Source organism: Manihot esculenta, chromosome 2 (assembly GCF_001659605.2).
Source record: "Manihot esculenta cultivar AM560-2 chromosome 2, M.esculenta_v8, whole genome shotgun sequence".
Taxonomy (NCBI): domain Eukaryota; kingdom Viridiplantae; phylum Streptophyta; class Magnoliopsida; order Malpighiales; family Euphorbiaceae; genus Manihot; species Manihot esculenta.
The window spans coordinates 15,322,089-15,341,109 of NC_035162.2; the positions used below are offsets into that span (position 1 = coordinate 15,322,089).

General features: G+C 32.1%; 2 protein-coding genes and 1 pseudogene across 2 annotated transcripts; 2 read left to right on the forward strand and 1 right to left on the reverse strand.

Annotated features, from left to right (window-relative positions):
• Window positions 1–109: 109 nt before the first annotated feature.
• LOC110608556 (LRR receptor-like serine/threonine-protein kinase RGI5) lies at window positions 110–3,721 on the reverse strand. Its single transcript, XM_021747814.2, has 2 exons — window positions 715–3,721; window positions 110–627 (listed from the first exon to the last, which is right to left on the reverse strand). Exons 1-2 carry the CDS (start codon window positions 3,260–3,262, stop codon window positions 320–322), a joined length of 2,856 nt encoding a protein of 951 aa, XP_021603506.1. The 5' UTR covers window positions 3,263–3,721; the 3' UTR covers window positions 110–319.
• Window positions 3,722–10,786: 7,065 nt separating this feature from the next.
• Window positions 10,787–16,203, forward strand: LOC110608559 (annotated as a pseudogene).
• A 2,023-nt stretch (window positions 16,204–18,226) lies between these two features.
• LOC110608851 lies at window positions 18,227–18,817 on the forward strand. The gene has a single exon (XM_021748137.1). The coding sequence runs from the start codon at window positions 18,227–18,229 to the stop codon at window positions 18,815–18,817; it is 591 nt and encodes a 196-aa protein (XP_021603829.1).
• The last annotated feature ends 204 nt before the right edge of the window (window positions 18,818–19,021 follow it).

Below are 19,021 nucleotides of genomic sequence, written 5' to 3' on the forward strand. Positions count from 1 at the left end.
TCTCTCCACTTTCCCAGTATCGTAACAAAAAAAATTTGTATCAGCTCCTGTTCTCAGCTAGAAATAGATTTCAGTAGTTCTGATATAATTTATGTTCCTGAAACTGACATTTTGACAGATGAAAACTGATAATTTATATTCCTGAAAATTGCTATGCATGTGTTATGTATACAATGGTATTTCATGCAGGTTGCCTGCCAACAGCTGCAATATTTTTCTGTGAATATAAAGGCTTTTGCAGTACCTATAGTAATTAGAATTAAACAAAACTGAGAGGATCAACCTTATGCATGGTAACAGACAGATTTGAGGCTAGGCTCTATCGTGCGTTGAGGATCATCCGTAACACATTCTTCATCGTTGGCCGTGCTTCCGGTGAAACACTGACACAGCTAAGAGCAACCTTAAGTATTGCAAGCATTTGGCCTCTGACTGCCACTGATGTTTTGCTGATGTTGAAGTCGAGGATGTGATCCCACCTATCCTGCTGCTTCGAGTTATTTAAGACCCACTTGGCTAATTCAGTTCCGTTGCTAATTGCTGGCTTTCCTGTCAGCAGTTCAAGTAGAACAACTCCGAAGCTATATATATTCCCCGCCATTGTTACTCTCATTGTGTAAGCATATTCTGCAAGAAGAAAGATTGCCCCTCAAGCCAACATTCGAAAATCTGTGTGCTTGAATATTAAAAGTAGAAGGTTGAAGGGTTGTTCACCTGGTGGAATATAACCAACAGAACCAGCAATTGTTGAAATGCTACCGGTGCTCTTCGAGGGATCAATCACTTTGCAGAGTTCAATGTCTCCGACTAAAGGCTCCTTCAGGGACTTCAGCAAAATATTTTTGCTCGAAAGGTCGAGGAGGAGAATCGGTCCGGAGGAGTTTCCATGCAGAAAAGTAAGACCCTGAGCCACTCCAACTGCTATACTGTAACGGCTTCCCCAGTCCAATGCTTTTTCCAGTTTGCCATGAAGAACATCGAAAAGTGTGCCCTTGTGAGCATGCTCATAGAAGAGAAAGGCACTGTCAACTGTCAATACATATGCCAATGGAGTCATGACATTTGAATTGTTTAGCTTCCCTAAAACTTCCAGCTCTTGCTCAAATTTATCACGGTTTCCCAATTGGAATATCTTATCACTCCAGTTAAGCTTCTTGACAAAGTAGCTTACTCCACAAGGCATGATGGCTCTGTAGTACGTGGAAAACTTAGTCTTCACCACAATATTCCATGAATAAGTAACTGCTTCCATGGCTTTGGCAAAGTCGATATTAGATCTATGAATTGCATTTGCAGTCAACAGATTGCCTTGGATGACCCGAGGGAGTGGAAGATCTTCCTCTGATTGTGACTGCTGATCATTAATTTTCTGAAATCTTCTGGAGAATGATACAGCAACAATTATGATCACCCCAACAGCAATAGCAGCAGCTCCAACAGCAAGAGTAACTGCCAAAACAAGTGGTTTCCTCTTTTTTATGAATTCTGGGGAATTGTTTGTTTTTGTAGCATTGATAAGACCCACATTTCCATTTGCAATGACAGAAACCCATGGCTTGAATTCCGGGATGATTCCGCTAAGCTGGTTGTTTGAGAGTATCAACTTTGTCAGGGATGCCAACTGAGTAAGAAAACTTGGAATCTCACCTGAGAATTTATTGTTTGAGAGATCCAGAACTTCCAATTCCTTCAGTTGACCAAGAGTATTTGGAATAGGCCCCTGAAAGAGGTTGCTGCTGAGATTCAAAGCAATCTGCAACTTCAATGGCATCATTGGAATCCTTCCACCCAGTTGATTTTGTCCAAGTTGGAGTTCTAACAGAGACCGCATGTTGTTAATGTTGTCAGGTATCAAGCCATGAAGACCATTACCTTGCAAGTTCAACTGAGCAAGGTTTTCCAAGTTTGAAATTGAAGAAGGTATCAAACCAGTAAGAGAATTCCAGCTTATATTGAGAGTTGACAGCTTCTGTAATTGAGAGAATGATTCAGGGATTTCTCCAACCAGCTTGTTGAGTTGAAGTTTCAAAACTTCAAGCTTGCTCATATTACCCAATTCCACTGGCAATGGACCTGAAAGACCATTCTGAGCTAAATTCAACAGTGCCAGATTCCGGCAAGAAGCCAACCCAACCGGTATTTCACCAGACAATGTATTGTTGTCCAGCTCCAAGTAAGTCAACTTCTGGTTCGATTTGCACAACGAGGGAACCGACCCAACAAGAGAGTTGCTTCCCAATCTCAATCTGACCAAAGCTTGGGATATATTTTCAGGTATTGTACCATCCAACAGATTATAAGATAAATCCACCGTTCCCAAATTAGGCTGTAATAAAAGATCTAATGGAATAGAACCACTTAACTTGTTATAACTAAGATCTAAAAAGCTAAGATATCTTGTAATTCCACTAGGGATTCTACCACTAAAACCATTCTGATTTGCTGAAAACCGAGACAGAGTTGTGATATCAGCAATGGTCTGAGGGATTTCTCCAACCAAATCATTGGAAGACAAAATCAAAGTCTTCAACTTGGTGAGATTTCCAATTGAATCAGGTATAAACCCAGAAAAATTATTTGCACTCAGATCAATCAGGGTCAAATTCAGATAATTGAAAATTTCAGAGGGGATTTCACCTTGGAAAAAATTCACAGAAAGGTGAAGCTCCTCCAATGACACCATGGATTTTCCAAGGTTAACAGAACCCTTGAAGCGGTTGAAACTAAGATTCAATATTTTGAGTGAACTCAATCCATCTAATTGTGAACTAATGCTCCCTCTCAGAGAATTGAAAGACAAGTCCAACGATTCTAACCCAAGAAAACCACGAAAAGTAGGCAAATCAACGAACAAGAAATTTTTGCTGAAATTCACAAGCTTTAGCTCACTGATTCCTCCACAACTACTGATGAACTCATCTGGAATTGAGCTCAATCTGTTGTTAGAGAGATCAAGGGATTGCAGAGATTCAATCTGGCAAACAAGAGACAAAAACCCAGAAGAAGAAACACCAAGTCCATTTAAAGAAAGACTGATTACAGACGAATTGTCACTGCTGCAATTAACCCCTTTCCATAAACATGGGTTTGGCTGTGTCTTAACATCCCATGATAAAGCAGTGTTGTTAAGGAGCAGAGAGAGATTGATCATTATGGAATTTTGATTCGAAGACAAAGATAATCCCAATGGAAATAACAAGGACAAGAACAAGAACAAACGCAAAAACACAGTGGTGACAGTTCCACACACATACCTTGTCATCTTAGCTTGAGCTTTGTGGTTTTCTTGAACCCCTTTTCTCTAAATACGAGGAAACATAAACATATACTTAAAAAACAACAATAAAATAAGATACTTGTCTGGTTGAGTGAAGAACACAGAACACAGAGCAGAAGAAGGAATGAAGGTGATCAGAGGAAACAACAAGAGGATGATAAGAACAGAAAAAAGATAGATTTGGAGAGAGATTTTAGTGGGAAAGGAAAATTAATGGCTTCTCATATAGCGTGTAGAGGGTGCAGAGTTGACTGTGGACTTGTTGCTTCTTCTGCCATGGAAGACCGAGTCAGTCACTCACAGGAAAAACCAGGGATTGGTGGGTGGTGTTTCCTTGTTTTTGGGTTTTAGATTTTTGGCTTCAAAATTTTCCTTTTGACTAAAATTGGATTGGTTACAAATGGGAATGGAGAACTCCATTTCTTGAGCTTTCCTCCCAAGATTAACAAAGGACAAAGTAAACCTCATTTTCAATATTTTATTTTCCCAACTAATTGGGTTTTTGGGTTCTTTCACCAAAAAATTAAAAAAAGAAAGAAAGATTATTTTAATTATTTCAAACAATTAATGGAAAATGGGTATACAAATTTTTAGTTTAACAAATTAAAACAGCACTCTTAAACTTTACCAGCGTGACTTTTTTTTTTAATAAAAACATAAATTTTAAAAAATATCACTCACAGCTCGGAATACTACTATTAGCATGAATAAATGCATAAATTATATTATTCGCAGACTTATAAATAAAATTAATAAAAATAAAAATTATTTTTAAAATAAAAAATTTATAATAAAAAATAAAATTATTAAATGATGATAAATTGTGCTAAATTAATTTAAATTCAAAAAAAATTATAAGTAAATAATATACAGAATTGATTTCAATTTTAAAATTTTATATTGTATATAATTATTATTATAAAAATTTGAATCCTATAAATATATATTATTGCTGAGATTATAAAATTATTTTAATTATACTTTTAAAAAGTTAATATATTATAAGATATTTTTAAAATTTAGAGTATTATAAAAATTTTTTATTTAAATTTTCTTATTTAAATTCTATTTGACTGATTAAAATATTTTTTTTAAGGTAAAACTATTAGTTTTATTAATAAAATTTCATCAAATAAAGAGGGATATCATCCTAAATAAATAGAGACGATCATATTTAATAGATTCTTTAGCCAAAGTATGAGCGGTTAGAGTGGCATGACGACGAATCCATCTAACAGAAATATTAGTTCTAGATTTTAATAAAAATTTACAATCATTCAAAATCAAATCCAGTTCAGAAATATCTAAATGTGGAGACCGAAGAGTTTAAACCACCTCAAATAATTCATAAGAATACAGTCATTAAAAGACAAAAATTCTGTCGCAAAAAGTAAACAGTTACAGATAGCTAAAATTTCAATAATTACCGACGTATCATTACTTTCCGAAAAACCAGAAACACTATGTTAAAATATACTCTCAGAGTTTTTCACAACAAAACAATAGCCAATAAAATCTTGAGCTTGAAACAAAGTGCCATCAACTTGACAAAACTAACTGAAATTGTCCAAATTTAAAGATGACGCACGAATTTGGAGAGGAATAGCTTCAAAATCATGAGCAGGGTTGGAGGAATAAAACAAATTTCTGTCCTGATATAAAGTAACAATGGTATTTCCATGCAAAGTAACAGTGGTATTTCCATGCAAAGCACCAGCATGTTGAGCAGCTTCTCAATCCAAGATATGATACATGACGTCTTCCACAAGGTGAGCTGCTGAATTTTGCACCTGATTCCATAATAATGAGTTCATTGTTGACCATAATTTTCATGCACAGACCATTACAAAGGTTTTTCGAACCTTGTCTTGGGACTTCAAAATCTGCAGTAAAAAATTAAAAAAATTATCATTAGGCTGCAAATCTCCCACTCTCCCTAATTTTCAAACTTTCTTGGACACAGGACAATGCAATAAAATATGATCGACACTTTCATCTTCATGACACCAAGGACATCTAGCATTCACATCCACACCCTTTTGCTTTAAGTTATCCTTTGTAGGCAATATGTTTCTACAAGCTCTCCAACAGAAATCCTTCACTTTTAGAGGGATAGAAACATTCCACAAACTAGTCCACAACTCACCTCCATATTAAAATATGATCTTCCTAATAAGTCCATGCACACAAAGTATGCGGACTTCACCGTATACACACTTCTTTTATCAAAGTGCTACAAGAAGGAATCTTCCTTATTGGTAATACTAATAGGAATACTAATAATTGCCTTGATATATCTTGAAGAAAAAAGCTCCATTAAAAGAGTAATGTTCCAAACTCTCTCATTACCTTCAAAAAGATCACAAACACGCAAATGTGGTTCAATAAAATCGGGGCCATCATCCGCAAAAAAGGTATCCTCCTTAGAGATCCAGGGAGCTGAAACCACTAAAATCTTCTCTCCATTACCCACCTTCCACCTTGTACCCCTTCAAATCAACTCCCTTGATGCCATCACACTTTTCCAAATAAAGCTAGCACCATTACTTACATGGGCGGAAAATAAATCACCATTTAGGTAGTACTTTGCTTTAAACACTCTATAACAAAGAGTATTAAGATTTGTTTTGAAACCCCATATCCCCCTCATTCTTTCTACTACACATCTTCTCCCACGCTAGCCAATTAATACCCCTCCGCCCTTCTCTTTTACCCCCCACCAAAAGCCATTGACCATCCTAAGCAATTCATTCAAAATAGTAATGGGAATCAAAAAAATATTCATGAAATATGCAGGTATAGCCTGCAACACAGATTTTATGAAAACCTCTATGCCTGCTCTAGATAAAAATCTGCTGCTCCATGAATTAATTCTCTTCCACATTCTTTCTTTCAGAAAACTAAAAATTGTTTTTTTGTTCCTCCCAATAAGAGAAGGTAATCCCAGATAGGCACTATGACTCAATGGTGAATGAATATTCAGGATATTACTGATTTTAGACCTTACAGAGGAGACACATTGGGACTGAAGAAAATGCCAGATTTGTTGAAGTTCACCACTTGTCCAGAAGCAGCCGCATAGGTATTGAGAATAGATTTAATACTATCTGCTTCCTCTAGTCTAGCATTAAAAAATAGCAGAGAATCATCTGCAAAAAATAAATGTGAGATCTTTGGGCATCTAGCACCTGCCCTGCAACCAGCCCCTAGATTCAGCATCTTTAAGTATTAACGATAAGCCTTCTGCACACACCAAATAGAGATACGGAGAAATAGGATCCCCTGTCAAAGACCTCTACCAGGCACAATAGGACCAATCCAATCACCATTAAAATTGATATTGTAACAAACTTCTGAAAAGCACATAGTCAACCACCTAATCCATTGAGTAGAAAAACTAAATCGTTCCAGCATGTCTTTTAGAAACTCCCACTCTACCATATCATAAGCCTTAGAAATATCAATTTTAAGTGCACAATTACCATCATTTCTGCCCTTATTAATTTTCATATTGTGAATCATTTCAAACGCAACAATAACATTATCGGTAATTAACCGATGAGGGATAAAGGCAGACTAATTCTCAGAGATAATCATAGGAAGGACCCCTTTAAATCTGTTCGCCAAAGCTTTAGCCACAATCTTATATAATACATTACATAACGCAATTGGACAAAAGTTTTTAACAGTTTAAGGGCTATCTACTTTAGGGATCAAAACAATCAATGTTTCAGTAAGAGAAGAAGGAAAAGTATCTTGTTGAAGCCATAGACGACAACTATCGGAAACATCATTGCCAATCAAATGCCAAAATCTCTAGTAAAATACATGATTTAACCCATTCGGCCTAAGTGCTTTGTCTGGATGCATCTGAAAAAGAGCAGCTCTAAATTCCTCATTCGAAAATTGAGCACAAAGATCAGCATTATTGACATCAGTAATCAAAGGTGGCACCAACTCAAAAACCAGTTCACAATCCACAGAACCGCCATAAAAAATAGACTGAAAATAATGCAGAACATGATTTTTAATTTTCTGCTCATCCTCAATCCAGGTATCCGACAACTCCTTTAATTTAGTAATACAGTTTATTCTTCGTCTACCATTAATTTGTGCATGAAAAAAATTTGTATTTCAGTCCCCATTTTTAAGTCAAAAATACTTTGCTTGCTGTTTAAGTCTAGCTTCTTCCTACTCAAGGAGATGATTCCAATCTTCCTTTAAAGAGGCGTGAGAAACAGTTTTGGCTCATTATCCAATAATCTTTGTATAGTCTTATTCTTTTGCCAAAACTCCCTATTTCTACTCCTACCCCACAATGAAAGAGCAGAAACTAAATCATCACGTTTCATCAAAAGGTTGCATGGTATAGAATTAACTCAAGCTCCTTTAACAACCTCAGCCAGACCCTCATCACATAACCATGCATTATCAAATCGAAATCTCCTTCTATCTCCTCTATTATCCTTAGGAGTTGTATTGATCACTAACGGTTTGTGATCTGATCTAGGAACATGAACAACCGAGTAGACATCATTAGTGAATTTACGAGCCCAGTCCTCAGTAGCAAAGGCTCTATCAAGTTTCTCTCTAACCAGATTATTCGACTCCCTGCCATTCTCTCATGTGAAGAAAGAGCCAACAGTTGGTATTTGAACAAGATTACTGCCCTCAAGTGTCTGTCTAAACCCCTATATAAGATAATTTGGCAAAATTGTTACTCCTTCTTTCTCATCTCTCGAGTATAAATCATTAAAGTTTTTCGAATAAAGCCACGGAAGAGAGTTTCTATGAGATAAAGCTCAAATAGGGTTCCAAGACTGATGTCATCGTTGCGATTCTGAAAACCCATAATAACCAGTAAACCTCAATTGAACATTACCTTCCGAAACAACCGAATCAATAAAATTTGAACAAAAACCAACCACAGAAACAGACACATGACTTTTCCACATTAATGAAAGGCCTCCTCCCAATCATTGTTTATTAACTGAGAAACAACCATCAAAATGTAAAAAATTACAAAAAAAAAAATTCATACGAGAACTAAAAGCTTTTGTTTCTATCAAAAATAAAATGTTTAGCTTGTAACTAGTAACTAAATCCTTCAATGCATTAACTGTCCGAGAATTGCTGAGTCCTCGGCAGTTCCAACACAGAACGGTATTGCTTTCGGCTATCCTGAGGGAAACTTGGCCAAAAAGAAGAAGTTAAGTTTAAAGAAAAAGGAAATGCGAAAGTATCGAGTCACAGAGGGACTGATGGAAACTTGGCCAAAAAGTTATTTAATTTTGACCGATTAAAATATAAATATTAAATTATTCATTTTTAAATTCAAGAGACGATGTTCAAACAAAAAAAAATTAGGAGACGCCTAGATTAATATTGACATAATTTAATAAAAAAAAGGTAATTTATTCAAATTTTTAATTCCTTTCAGTCATACTGTCCTATTACCTTTCAAACTTAACTTGGTTTATTGGAAGTAACGTGGAAAGTGACAAAAAAAAAAATACTTTAAACAAATCTCATTGCTCTCTTTCCTCTGATTTGGTTCGAACTCGACCCCACTCTCATTCAATATGAATTACTATAGTTGTGAAACTCAAACCGATCCGACCTATTAATAAGAAAATTCTGAAATCACCCTTTTATCAATTTAAACTCAATTGGACTAAAATTAAAATTGTTGAGCTAAATTTCTTTTTTTTTTACTAAAATGAGTTTAAATTAAAAATTCTGAATTAATTAAAATAAATAATTATTTATATAAAACTTATAATAATCAAATAATAAATATCTAATTATTTTATATAAAACAATTATATGTATTAATATTATAGCATAAAATTCAGAATAGCAACGGATTGAAATTTTTCTTACCAAACAATTAGGTTTGGACTATTCCATAATACAAACAATAGAATAAATATATTCCCACCATTTTATAATTTTTATTTATTTTATTTTTTATGCATATTAAAAATATAATTTTTTTATTAATTTTTTAATTATATTTATTTTAAATATATTAAATTTTATTAAATATTAAAAATATTTTAAATTTTTTTTAAAATAAAATAAAATAAAATTAAATAAGAGTATAATAATTAATTTATATATTATTATAGTCTAAAAAATAAATAATAATTTTATGAAAACAAAAAAAATAAATAAAAATTATAAAACGAAAGGAACATTTTTTAATTATAGATATACCATAAAAATTTTTATATTATTACACTGTTATAAATGAATATATAAAAAATAACTAATACTTACTTAAAAAAAAATTTTAATTTAACTTTTATAGGCATATATGTATATAAACACATAATTTTAACAATTTTAAATATACTTAATATAATAATAAAATTTTATAATAATTTTAAATTATAAAATGAATATTTAATTACGTTATTAGAATAAAACAGTAAATAATTAATTTACTGAAAGAATTCGTAATGGATGTTTTTTTTTTCAACAAGATAGAAATTTTGTGGAAAATAAATTAATGAAAATTGATGTTTCAAAAACATAAATATATTTGTAAAAAAATTAATATAATAAAAACTATATTAAATTAATAACATTATTATTCATTAAAAATAATATTTTATTCTATTATTTATAAGTAGGTATTATTATCTTCTATTTCAAAAATAAATTAAATAATTCCCACAAGTCTTTTGGGTGGGGCAGATGGGACCCAGAGTCAAAGCTTGCGGTCAGGCGGTCAGACTCCGAGCAAGCAACAAACCGCGTTTATATGAATTATTAATTTTTTTATTAAAAAAGTCTTTATTAAATGGAAAGTGATGAAAGCTTGAGACAAATGGAAAAATACAAATAACTGATAATAGAAAATGTTAAATAATTAAAATAAATTAGAATGGAGAATGGAAAGTGAATTATTCCCTATTTGTTTTTCAGAATATTTTTTTAGAAAAATATATTTGAGATATTTAAAAAAATTAATTAAAAAATATTTTCTTAATTTAGAAAAAATGAAAAGAAAATTATTTTTTCAATTTTGAAAATCATATTAATACTGCTACACTTTCTATAGTAACACATTTTATTTTTTGATATATAAAATTAAATTTATCATCTATTAAAATTTAAATATTTTAATTTAAAAAAATACTTAAATTTTTATTAACTTTTATATAAATTATTATATTCAATTATCTTTTATTATTTAATTTTTATTTATTAAGTAATCTTTAAATAAATTATAAATTTTTATAAAAAATATTTTAAAAGAAAATTATACTTTTAAAAATTTGTCCATTAATTTTAAATTGATATATATAATAAATAAATAAATGATATTTTGATCAGATTAAATATAAATAAATTTAAAATTTTAATTTTAAAATATAAAATTAATTTATTAATTATACTAAACTTTTAAGACTAAATTATAATTTATAATATAAAATATTTTTTCATATAAATAAAAATTGAAGTGTTCACGGATTATTTTAAGAATTTTGAAATGTTTATTCCCATTTGGACATTCTCTCCTTTCTTGCAATGGAAATCTAAATCCCTGGATCCACCTCCGAATCTTCCCAAATCCCAATTTCCCTCTCTCTGGCTCTGTTTGTGCCTCTGTACATGCACATTGGAGTTGGGCCGTCACATGCTCACATAACTTGGTAAGCCCACAGTGTAATGGTTGTAAATCCAATAAGGAGGGAGAATTGGGTTATGGAATGGAAACGGTGGAACTGGTGCCTTTTGAAGTGAGATACTGTTGGTAGTCTCAGGGTGTCGAGAAGTTAGAGCCATGGTGGAATCAGAAAAGGGAATGCCTTCTGATAACATTAAGGGGTTGGTGTTAGCTTTGTCTTCCAGCTTCTTTATTGGATCAAGCTTTATTGTAAAGAAAAAGGGTTTGAAAAGAGCTGCTTCTTCTGGTCTCAGGGCAGGTAAAAACTGTTTTCTTTTGTTATGGCTTTGCATTTTTGATATTTGGATTTGTATTTGAGATTAATTTTATTTTAGAGAGTCTCTTTCGTTTTGTTTCAATTGTGAGTTTCTTTGATACCAGTGTCGATTTTCTGATGGTTTAGCCAGTACGGCTGGTAAAGAGTGTCTTAATTGATTTCCCCCCCCCCCCCCCCTTTTTAGTAACTGACATTTTTTTGTGTGTGTGATGATGAGTTTTACTTCAGTGGGTTATTAAGAATTTGAGGCATATTAGCCGAGCAGAGGGTATGTTCCTAGCGAACTAGGTGAAATTTGGTATATCAGCTTCGAGTTTTTTGGTATAACTATAGTGAAATGCTTCCAAGTTCCAATAGTAATTCTTAACAAAATTTTAATGTATCTGAATATTTCAGTTCACGCATAACCTTTCTTTCTCTGTTTGAAATGGGAAAATTTTATGCTGTGTGGCGTTTGGAATGGAACGCAGTATGGGTGAATTTTTTGGCTGTGTGATTCATTATTAAATAATGTTCTTTTGTGTTTTTCCTATGCAATTTAGTCTAGTGATGACATGTCATCTTTTGGTATTGCATAATTTTTCGGGTAAGCATGATTATACTGTATCTGAATTTATTGATTTTGTTGCAGGTGCTGGGGGTTATTCTTACCTGTATGAGCCACTTTGGTGGATTGGCATGATTACAAGTAAGTTTGTCTATTTTCTTTATCCCTTCAATGGAGAATATGAAACAGAAATTGAGAGGAAAGGAATGAAGCCTTTACATGTTTGATGATTACATATGATCTGGAATTGAAAGTTATTCTTGCCACTGAGACTTAAGATGCAAATTGTCTTTTCTTTGAAATTGTAATCACTAATAACAAATTTTGTTGCATGTTATCTTGCTAGGTTAATTTCTTACTTTAGATTGCAAATTTGTGAAATGTAAAGGACCAATTGAAATGAAATCATTTTCTAATTATCATGTTGTAACATTTTATTCATATGAATGTGGCCTTGCTCCATTTTCCATGGTTAGCTTATGAAAACACTAATTTGTGATTTGATATGTGAAGGATTTCCCTAGGCAACTGTTGTAGCGACCAATGTTCTTTGTATTGATTGCTGTATCTGAAAGTTGTGCGTGATACTTTTGTATCACTTCACTTCCCTTAATGAACAATCTCCAAATTTATTTTTCATTTTCTGGATCAAGACATGTTTGTATATTTTCTTTTGCCACATTTGACTACCCTTTATTTTTCAGCTTTCACTATTTTGTAGTGTTTTCCCTTTTTATTGTTATTTTTTTAAATGCTATGAAGCATATTCAAATTCTGGGTGCATCCTAACATCAAAATTGTCCTTATTGCAGTGGTTGTTGGGGAGATTGCTAATTTTGCGGCTTATGCATTTGCTCCAGCTATTCTGGTCACTCCACTTGGTGCACTTAGCATTATTATCAGGCAAGAGAAGATTTACAGTTGACTATAATATGTCAATTAGCTGATTGTAATGCTATCTTTCATGTTGTCTTACAGTGCTGCCGTAGCACACGTAATTTTATGGGAGAAGTTGCACATTTTTGGATTCTTGGTTGTGCTCTATGTGTTGTGGGTTCAATTACAATTGTGTTGCATGCTCCTCAAGAAGGAAGTGTGAGATCTTGCAACAGAGCCAGGTATGTATTCATATGCAAGAAAAGAAAATGTAGAAAAGAATTATTAATGCTTCTACCCAAGATAGATGAATGAGTTTATCTTGTCTTTTTAATTGAAATTTTACATATTTGGACATCTCAGCTTTTCTTTGCTATGCTGTTTTTGTCATTGGAGCAGTTTTCATCATCATTGTTCATGTAATACCCCAATATGGGCAGACTCATGTTATGGTCTATAAAGCAGTTTGTTCACTTGTGGGTTCACTATCAGTATGTATAAGGTTTTACTCTTTCTTAATCTGATATCTTTTCAATTGTTGTCAAATACACTTGCATGTATATGTAGTTGACTTTAAAATTATCTTCCCTTCACTCTGACAGGTCATGGGGGTCAAAGCAATTGGAATTGCTCTGAAGCTAACTTTTTTGGGGATGAATCAATTCCTATACCCCCAAACCTGCGCCTTTACCTTGGTTGTGGTTACCTGTGTGATCACTCAGATGAACTATTTAAACGAGGTACTTGATTTCTTTAGAGCTCTTTTTTCTCCCTTTTGATTTTGAAGTTTGAACAATAAAATCTTGCGTAGACTGTATGATAATAATTTCTAAGTAAGCTTAGTAGTTTACCAACTAGGATGGTTTTATGTATATCTAATTATTTTATGATTTACTAGAAAGACCTCAACTCTTTAGAACTTTAGCTCTCTAGTATGATTATGAACTCTTGGAACTTCGTAATAACAGGAGTTGCTGGATTTGAGTTATGTAAACTTTGATCATATTTAGTATACCTTCTTGTCATTGGCAAACTGCTTGTACAAATTGAGAATTTAAGCTATTTTTTTCCTTTTCCTCATTGAAGTGTATTTGATATATTTGGATGGCTACCTTATAAAGAGACAAAGGGAAAAATAGCACCAAAAATGAGATCGTGTTCTGTAAAATTAAAAACTAAGCTGCAAGTTTAAAAGCTCAAATGTAAATTCGTAAAGGTTGAGATTTAGAACTACACAATCTTTTTTAAATTTAGTTATGTTATTTTATTTATTAATCTGAAGATGTAATATCATTATGAATTGACAAGGATTAGATAGTTATGATGATATTATTGTGTTGATGGTATTGATAACAACAGTGACGATGATGGTTGTGGTAGTAGATTGACAGGGTGGTGTTCATGGTATTAGTAGCAGCAATATCTGGATGCAATTGTAAAAGTTTCCCTCTTGCAGCCATTTTAGTGCTAAGGGCAGTTAGTCAAATTCAAAAGTTTCCTAAGGATAGGATTGTCTCTAAATTTCTCAACAATGTTTGAAGTAATTTTACTTTATATTCTCTTAATTGCAGGCTCTTGATACATTCAACACAGCTGTCATATATCGCTTATATACTATGTGATGTTTTTACATCCTTAACCATTTTGGCCAGTGTAATCATGTTTAAGGTAATCTTTTTACCAAGTGTATTTGTTTTACCCTCCATTTCTCCTCTCGGTCTCCACTTTTTAATGTTCTTGCAATTGAATTTTCATATGGTGGCAGTTAATGCTTACATTTACTGTGTAACAGAGGAAGGAAAATATGGGAAGAAAATAATGTAGAAACACATTCCTTGTTTGGATAGGAAAATATCAAAAGAAAAGAAAAGAAAAGAAAATAAGCCTTGTATACTTTCCAAAACATTTGCTCCAAATTGGAGAGAAAATAGAGAGAGTATTGAAGAAAAAAGGGAAATTTACTATTTAGCCGTGTGGTATGGAAACTCATTAGTTAGTCTCTCAGTTTTAAAAAATATATTAAAATATCCTTGAGATTTTGAAAAATATATTAATTAGTCTTTGTTACTTTTAGCTGTTAAGTATTTTACTATTTAGTCGTTGTATTAAGAAAAAACTCATTTTTTTTGTTCCCTTCCAAAATAAAAAGCAAGGAAAATGATAGATGAATTATTCTTTATTTTCTTTCCTCCTTCACTTTTATTTCCAAAGAAAGCATTAATGTTACCTTAAGCAAGTGCTTAACAAATGGCCTTCAAACTATTTTAAGCTTTAATTCTATGCATCTGTGGTTGGAGGGCAACAGCGCACTTGAATTATATTAATGCTTTTCTTTACCAAGTATCCCCCGGCCCCCGCCATCCAACTCTAGGTTGAGTGGGTTGACATTCTGGCTTTCTTTTTGGGTGGCCCTGTTTGTAGTCTCAAATCTGAATATTTTTATATTCTCAGAAGCATGTTGTTTCAAAAAGTCCAACATTTTAAAAATCTTCTTGAACAGGAGCAGTGGTCATTGTCTTTGAGTTTGGCATGTTGGGCTTGCAAGTGGAATCATAGCATTTTCTCTACTTTATAGCAACAGTAGAAACTAGAGAAGGTGAAAGAACCTTAAGCAGACCTAAAGAAAACTAGAGTCTTATTTCCTTTATTCTTGGATGGGCCCATGGGCTTTGCCTTGAGACACAAGGTAATGTGTGATCAAATCGATAGAAATGAACAAACAAGCTGGAGTGAACAAAAAAGATTTATCGGTGAATGTAACAAAAATTTGGAAAGGACGGAGGGGTTTATTGCCTTTCTAAGGTAATTCAACTCAGAGTTATAGGCTCCAAGTCCTAACTGGCTGAGGGTTGACTTCACAGATGATGTGATTAGCATCAAAATAAAATGGAATTTGCATCAGGTTCCTTTGTGCTACTATTATTTCTAGTGTCTGTTGATTAAGAATTGTTTTTTGAAACATGCATCAGTTACAAATTTGCTTTCCTCTCACGCACAGTACACTATAAGAAATTGGTTACTCATGCAGAAAGAGAATACAAGGAAAATAAGCAAGTTACATCCTTTTTATGATTCAAGATTGGGATCGACAGAATCCAACTCAAATTGTTACTGAAATATGTGGATTTGTGACCATCCTTTCTGGAACTTTTCTTCTTCATAGAATGAAGGACATGGTTGAGACTGAGCATCATGGCGTGTTCTAGACATTTTGATCATTTTCTTATGGTTTCGAAGGTAATGCATTTGAACCTGAAGGGATGCCTTTTCGACGTCTAGAATCCATACGACAGTCATAACTGTATCCAGTGATTTGATCTACTTTCGTTCAAGTCTTGCATGTATTTTGGGAGAGTGCAGGACGCGCCATTGACCTGTATATTACCTAACACGTTGAGCCGGTCCTTTATGTTGTTTCAGAGGATAATGAGCAAAGGCAGCCGGAATTACTGAAATGAGCACTTTTAGCTGCTTCCTTGTGTATAGGGGAGAGCATAAATCGGTTTGAACCAAAAAATTGAACTGAACCGATTAATTTCAATTTAATATTTCGGTTAATTAAAATATTCAGTTCGATTTGGTTAGTATTTTTCAACTTATTTGATTTTTTGTTCGGTTTAAACATGTTAAATAACTGATTTTATACATATTTTTATTATGTGAACACTGATTTTATTCGTATTTTTAAATTTTATATGAATTTATATGGATTTTTTAAGTATTATCATTATGTATTCAGACAAAATAAATTTATGAGAAATATTTATTAAATCATTTTATTAAAATTAAGAGCCGAAAATTAAAAAAAAAAATTATACATTTTGGTTTGAAGTAACCGAATTGAATTGATTTTTATCGGTTTGATTCGGTTCGATTATATTTTTATAATTGGTTTTTGTGATTTTTAATATTTTTACAATTCGATTTTTGGTTTTTTAGTTCGGTTTGATTTAAAACTGAACTGACCGAATTGTACAGCCGTACTTGTGTAAAGGTTTAACTCCGGTTTTACTACTGGCAAATAGGAATGAGCAGTATTTGGTTCAAATCGAAAAAATTGATCAAATTGAATTAATTTGAAAATTCGGTTTAGTTTTTATATATTCCATTTTGATTCGGTTTTTAATTTTAAAAATTTTAATTATTTTGATTTGATTCGATTTTGATCAGAAAAAAATTAAAAAAATCAAATTGAACTGATTAGTGATAATAGTATTATTAATAATACATAGAGATTGAATCATATTAAAATTAAAATGTTCTAATTAAATTTTAAAATACTAAAAATAAAAGATAAAAAATTTATTAAAAATTTAAATCGATCGAATCAAATTAAATTGAATCAGATCAATTTGGTTTGATTTAATTTTTAACTAAAATCAGTTTAGTTTATATAAATATTAAAATTTTAATTTTTAATTTATTCAATTCAGTTCGATTTTGAATTGAATCGATCAAATACTCATTAATTTCATCTCATTCATGATATGTTTTAGTTTTACGTTAGAGTTTATAGTTTAATTTATATTAAAATAGATATTTAATATCACTCTATTAACAAATGGTAATTTTCAGATGTAAATTATATAATAAAATATTATTTTAATATAAATTAAATTACATATTTTAAAGTTGAAATAAGTAAAATTATATATATTTTTTATATTTTTTAATTAAGAATTACATTTTACTTCATATATTAATATTTTTTAATAATATTTAGAAATTATCATTTCTTTTGTTAATGAGGCCATATTAGGAAATATTATTTTGATAGATTTAAATTATAAATTTTGTGAAACGACTGAAATTATAAATTATTTTTTAAAAAAATAAATAGAAAAAATTATTTTATTATTTTAATTTTTATAATTAAAATTTATCAATTTTAATAAACATATATATAGCAGCTCTTACTAAATATATGGACAAACGAGCCATAATTTAGAGGGTAAACTTACAAGTTATCAAAGATATTAAGAAAAGAAATTGCAATAATTTTCAAAGCTTAAAGAGAAGTGTCAAACTTGGAAAAGAAAAGAAGGAAATGGAGGCAATTCCTCCTCACAATCCGGCGGTAGACGAGAGCTCCTTAACTCTCTTTTCAAGCTATTTGCTATGCCTTCCATCTTTGTTTTTGTCTCTTGGAAATCCAATGTTTTTTATAAATATTTTATGAATAATATGATAGGTTATATAAAAATTATTCAATTAAATAATACTTTTTTAAAAAAATTATAGAAGGAATAAGCCTTATTCTCATTCTATAATCCAATATTTATGTATTTATTTAACTTCAATTATCAAATTAGAAACTTTAAGGTTGGTATTCAAATCCAAAATTAGATAAAATTCCCAATAAAAGGATGGGCCCATATGAAGAGCCAAATCTACCTATTGGGACCATGTAATGAGTGGGACCCAACCTAGATTCTTAATCATCAATAAATAAATAAAAAAGAATGAGATGTGTTATCTTGTTGCAGCAGTTGAACTAATATGTCCAAAATCCACCTACACCAAATCTCCATACTTCTTAATACCCATCTCTTAATTTACCCACCACCACCCATGGCCACCGAAGACTTCAGCTTCCCCACCTTCACCGACACCACCTCCTCCGCCATTGACTCCCCCCCTTTATGGCGGTTGTCTCCGGCAGCTTCTCCTGATTCTTCCCATACAAAAGCAGAAGAAGAAGACAGTGACCAAGAAGATGACTACCAATTTTGTTTTCCAACTCACAAACCCACCCAAAGAAAGAGCTTTTCATGGGTAGAGCATGGCGGCCGAGCTGCAAATTTGAACGATGAAGAAGATAAAGAAGAAAAAATGGACATGTTATGGGAAGATTTCAATGAAGAATTATCCATAAAAAGAAGTAGGAGTTCATCAAGATTTGATTCTAATCATCATCATCTTCATCGTACGGTTAATATGGGACGTGTTCATCAGCTTCAATCTCTGAGATCGTCGAACAAAACTAGTAGTGCCATGGTTTCCCCTAGGAAGAATACTCCTGCAACATCAACTGCTGGTTTTGTGGTGTTCATGAAAGTTTTAAAGAAGCTTTTCTTGCTTCACAATTCTCATCAACCCCATATTTCTGTTCATCAAAATCAACGTTCTCGCATCCGGCGAGTTAGAAATCGATCATGGTGATTATGGGTTTTGATTTTTTTTTTTTCTTTTTTTTGGTTTGTTCTATATATTCTTGGATATAGAGCTTCACTCTATTTAAAAGGGTCAAGAAGGTCTAGGCGAAGAAGAAGCAGTTCAGATCAGCATTGATAATAGCAATCTGCCATGTCCAACTCAAAAGCATTTGGCCAATTGGAAAAAAAAATACAATGGTCATGTATTTTT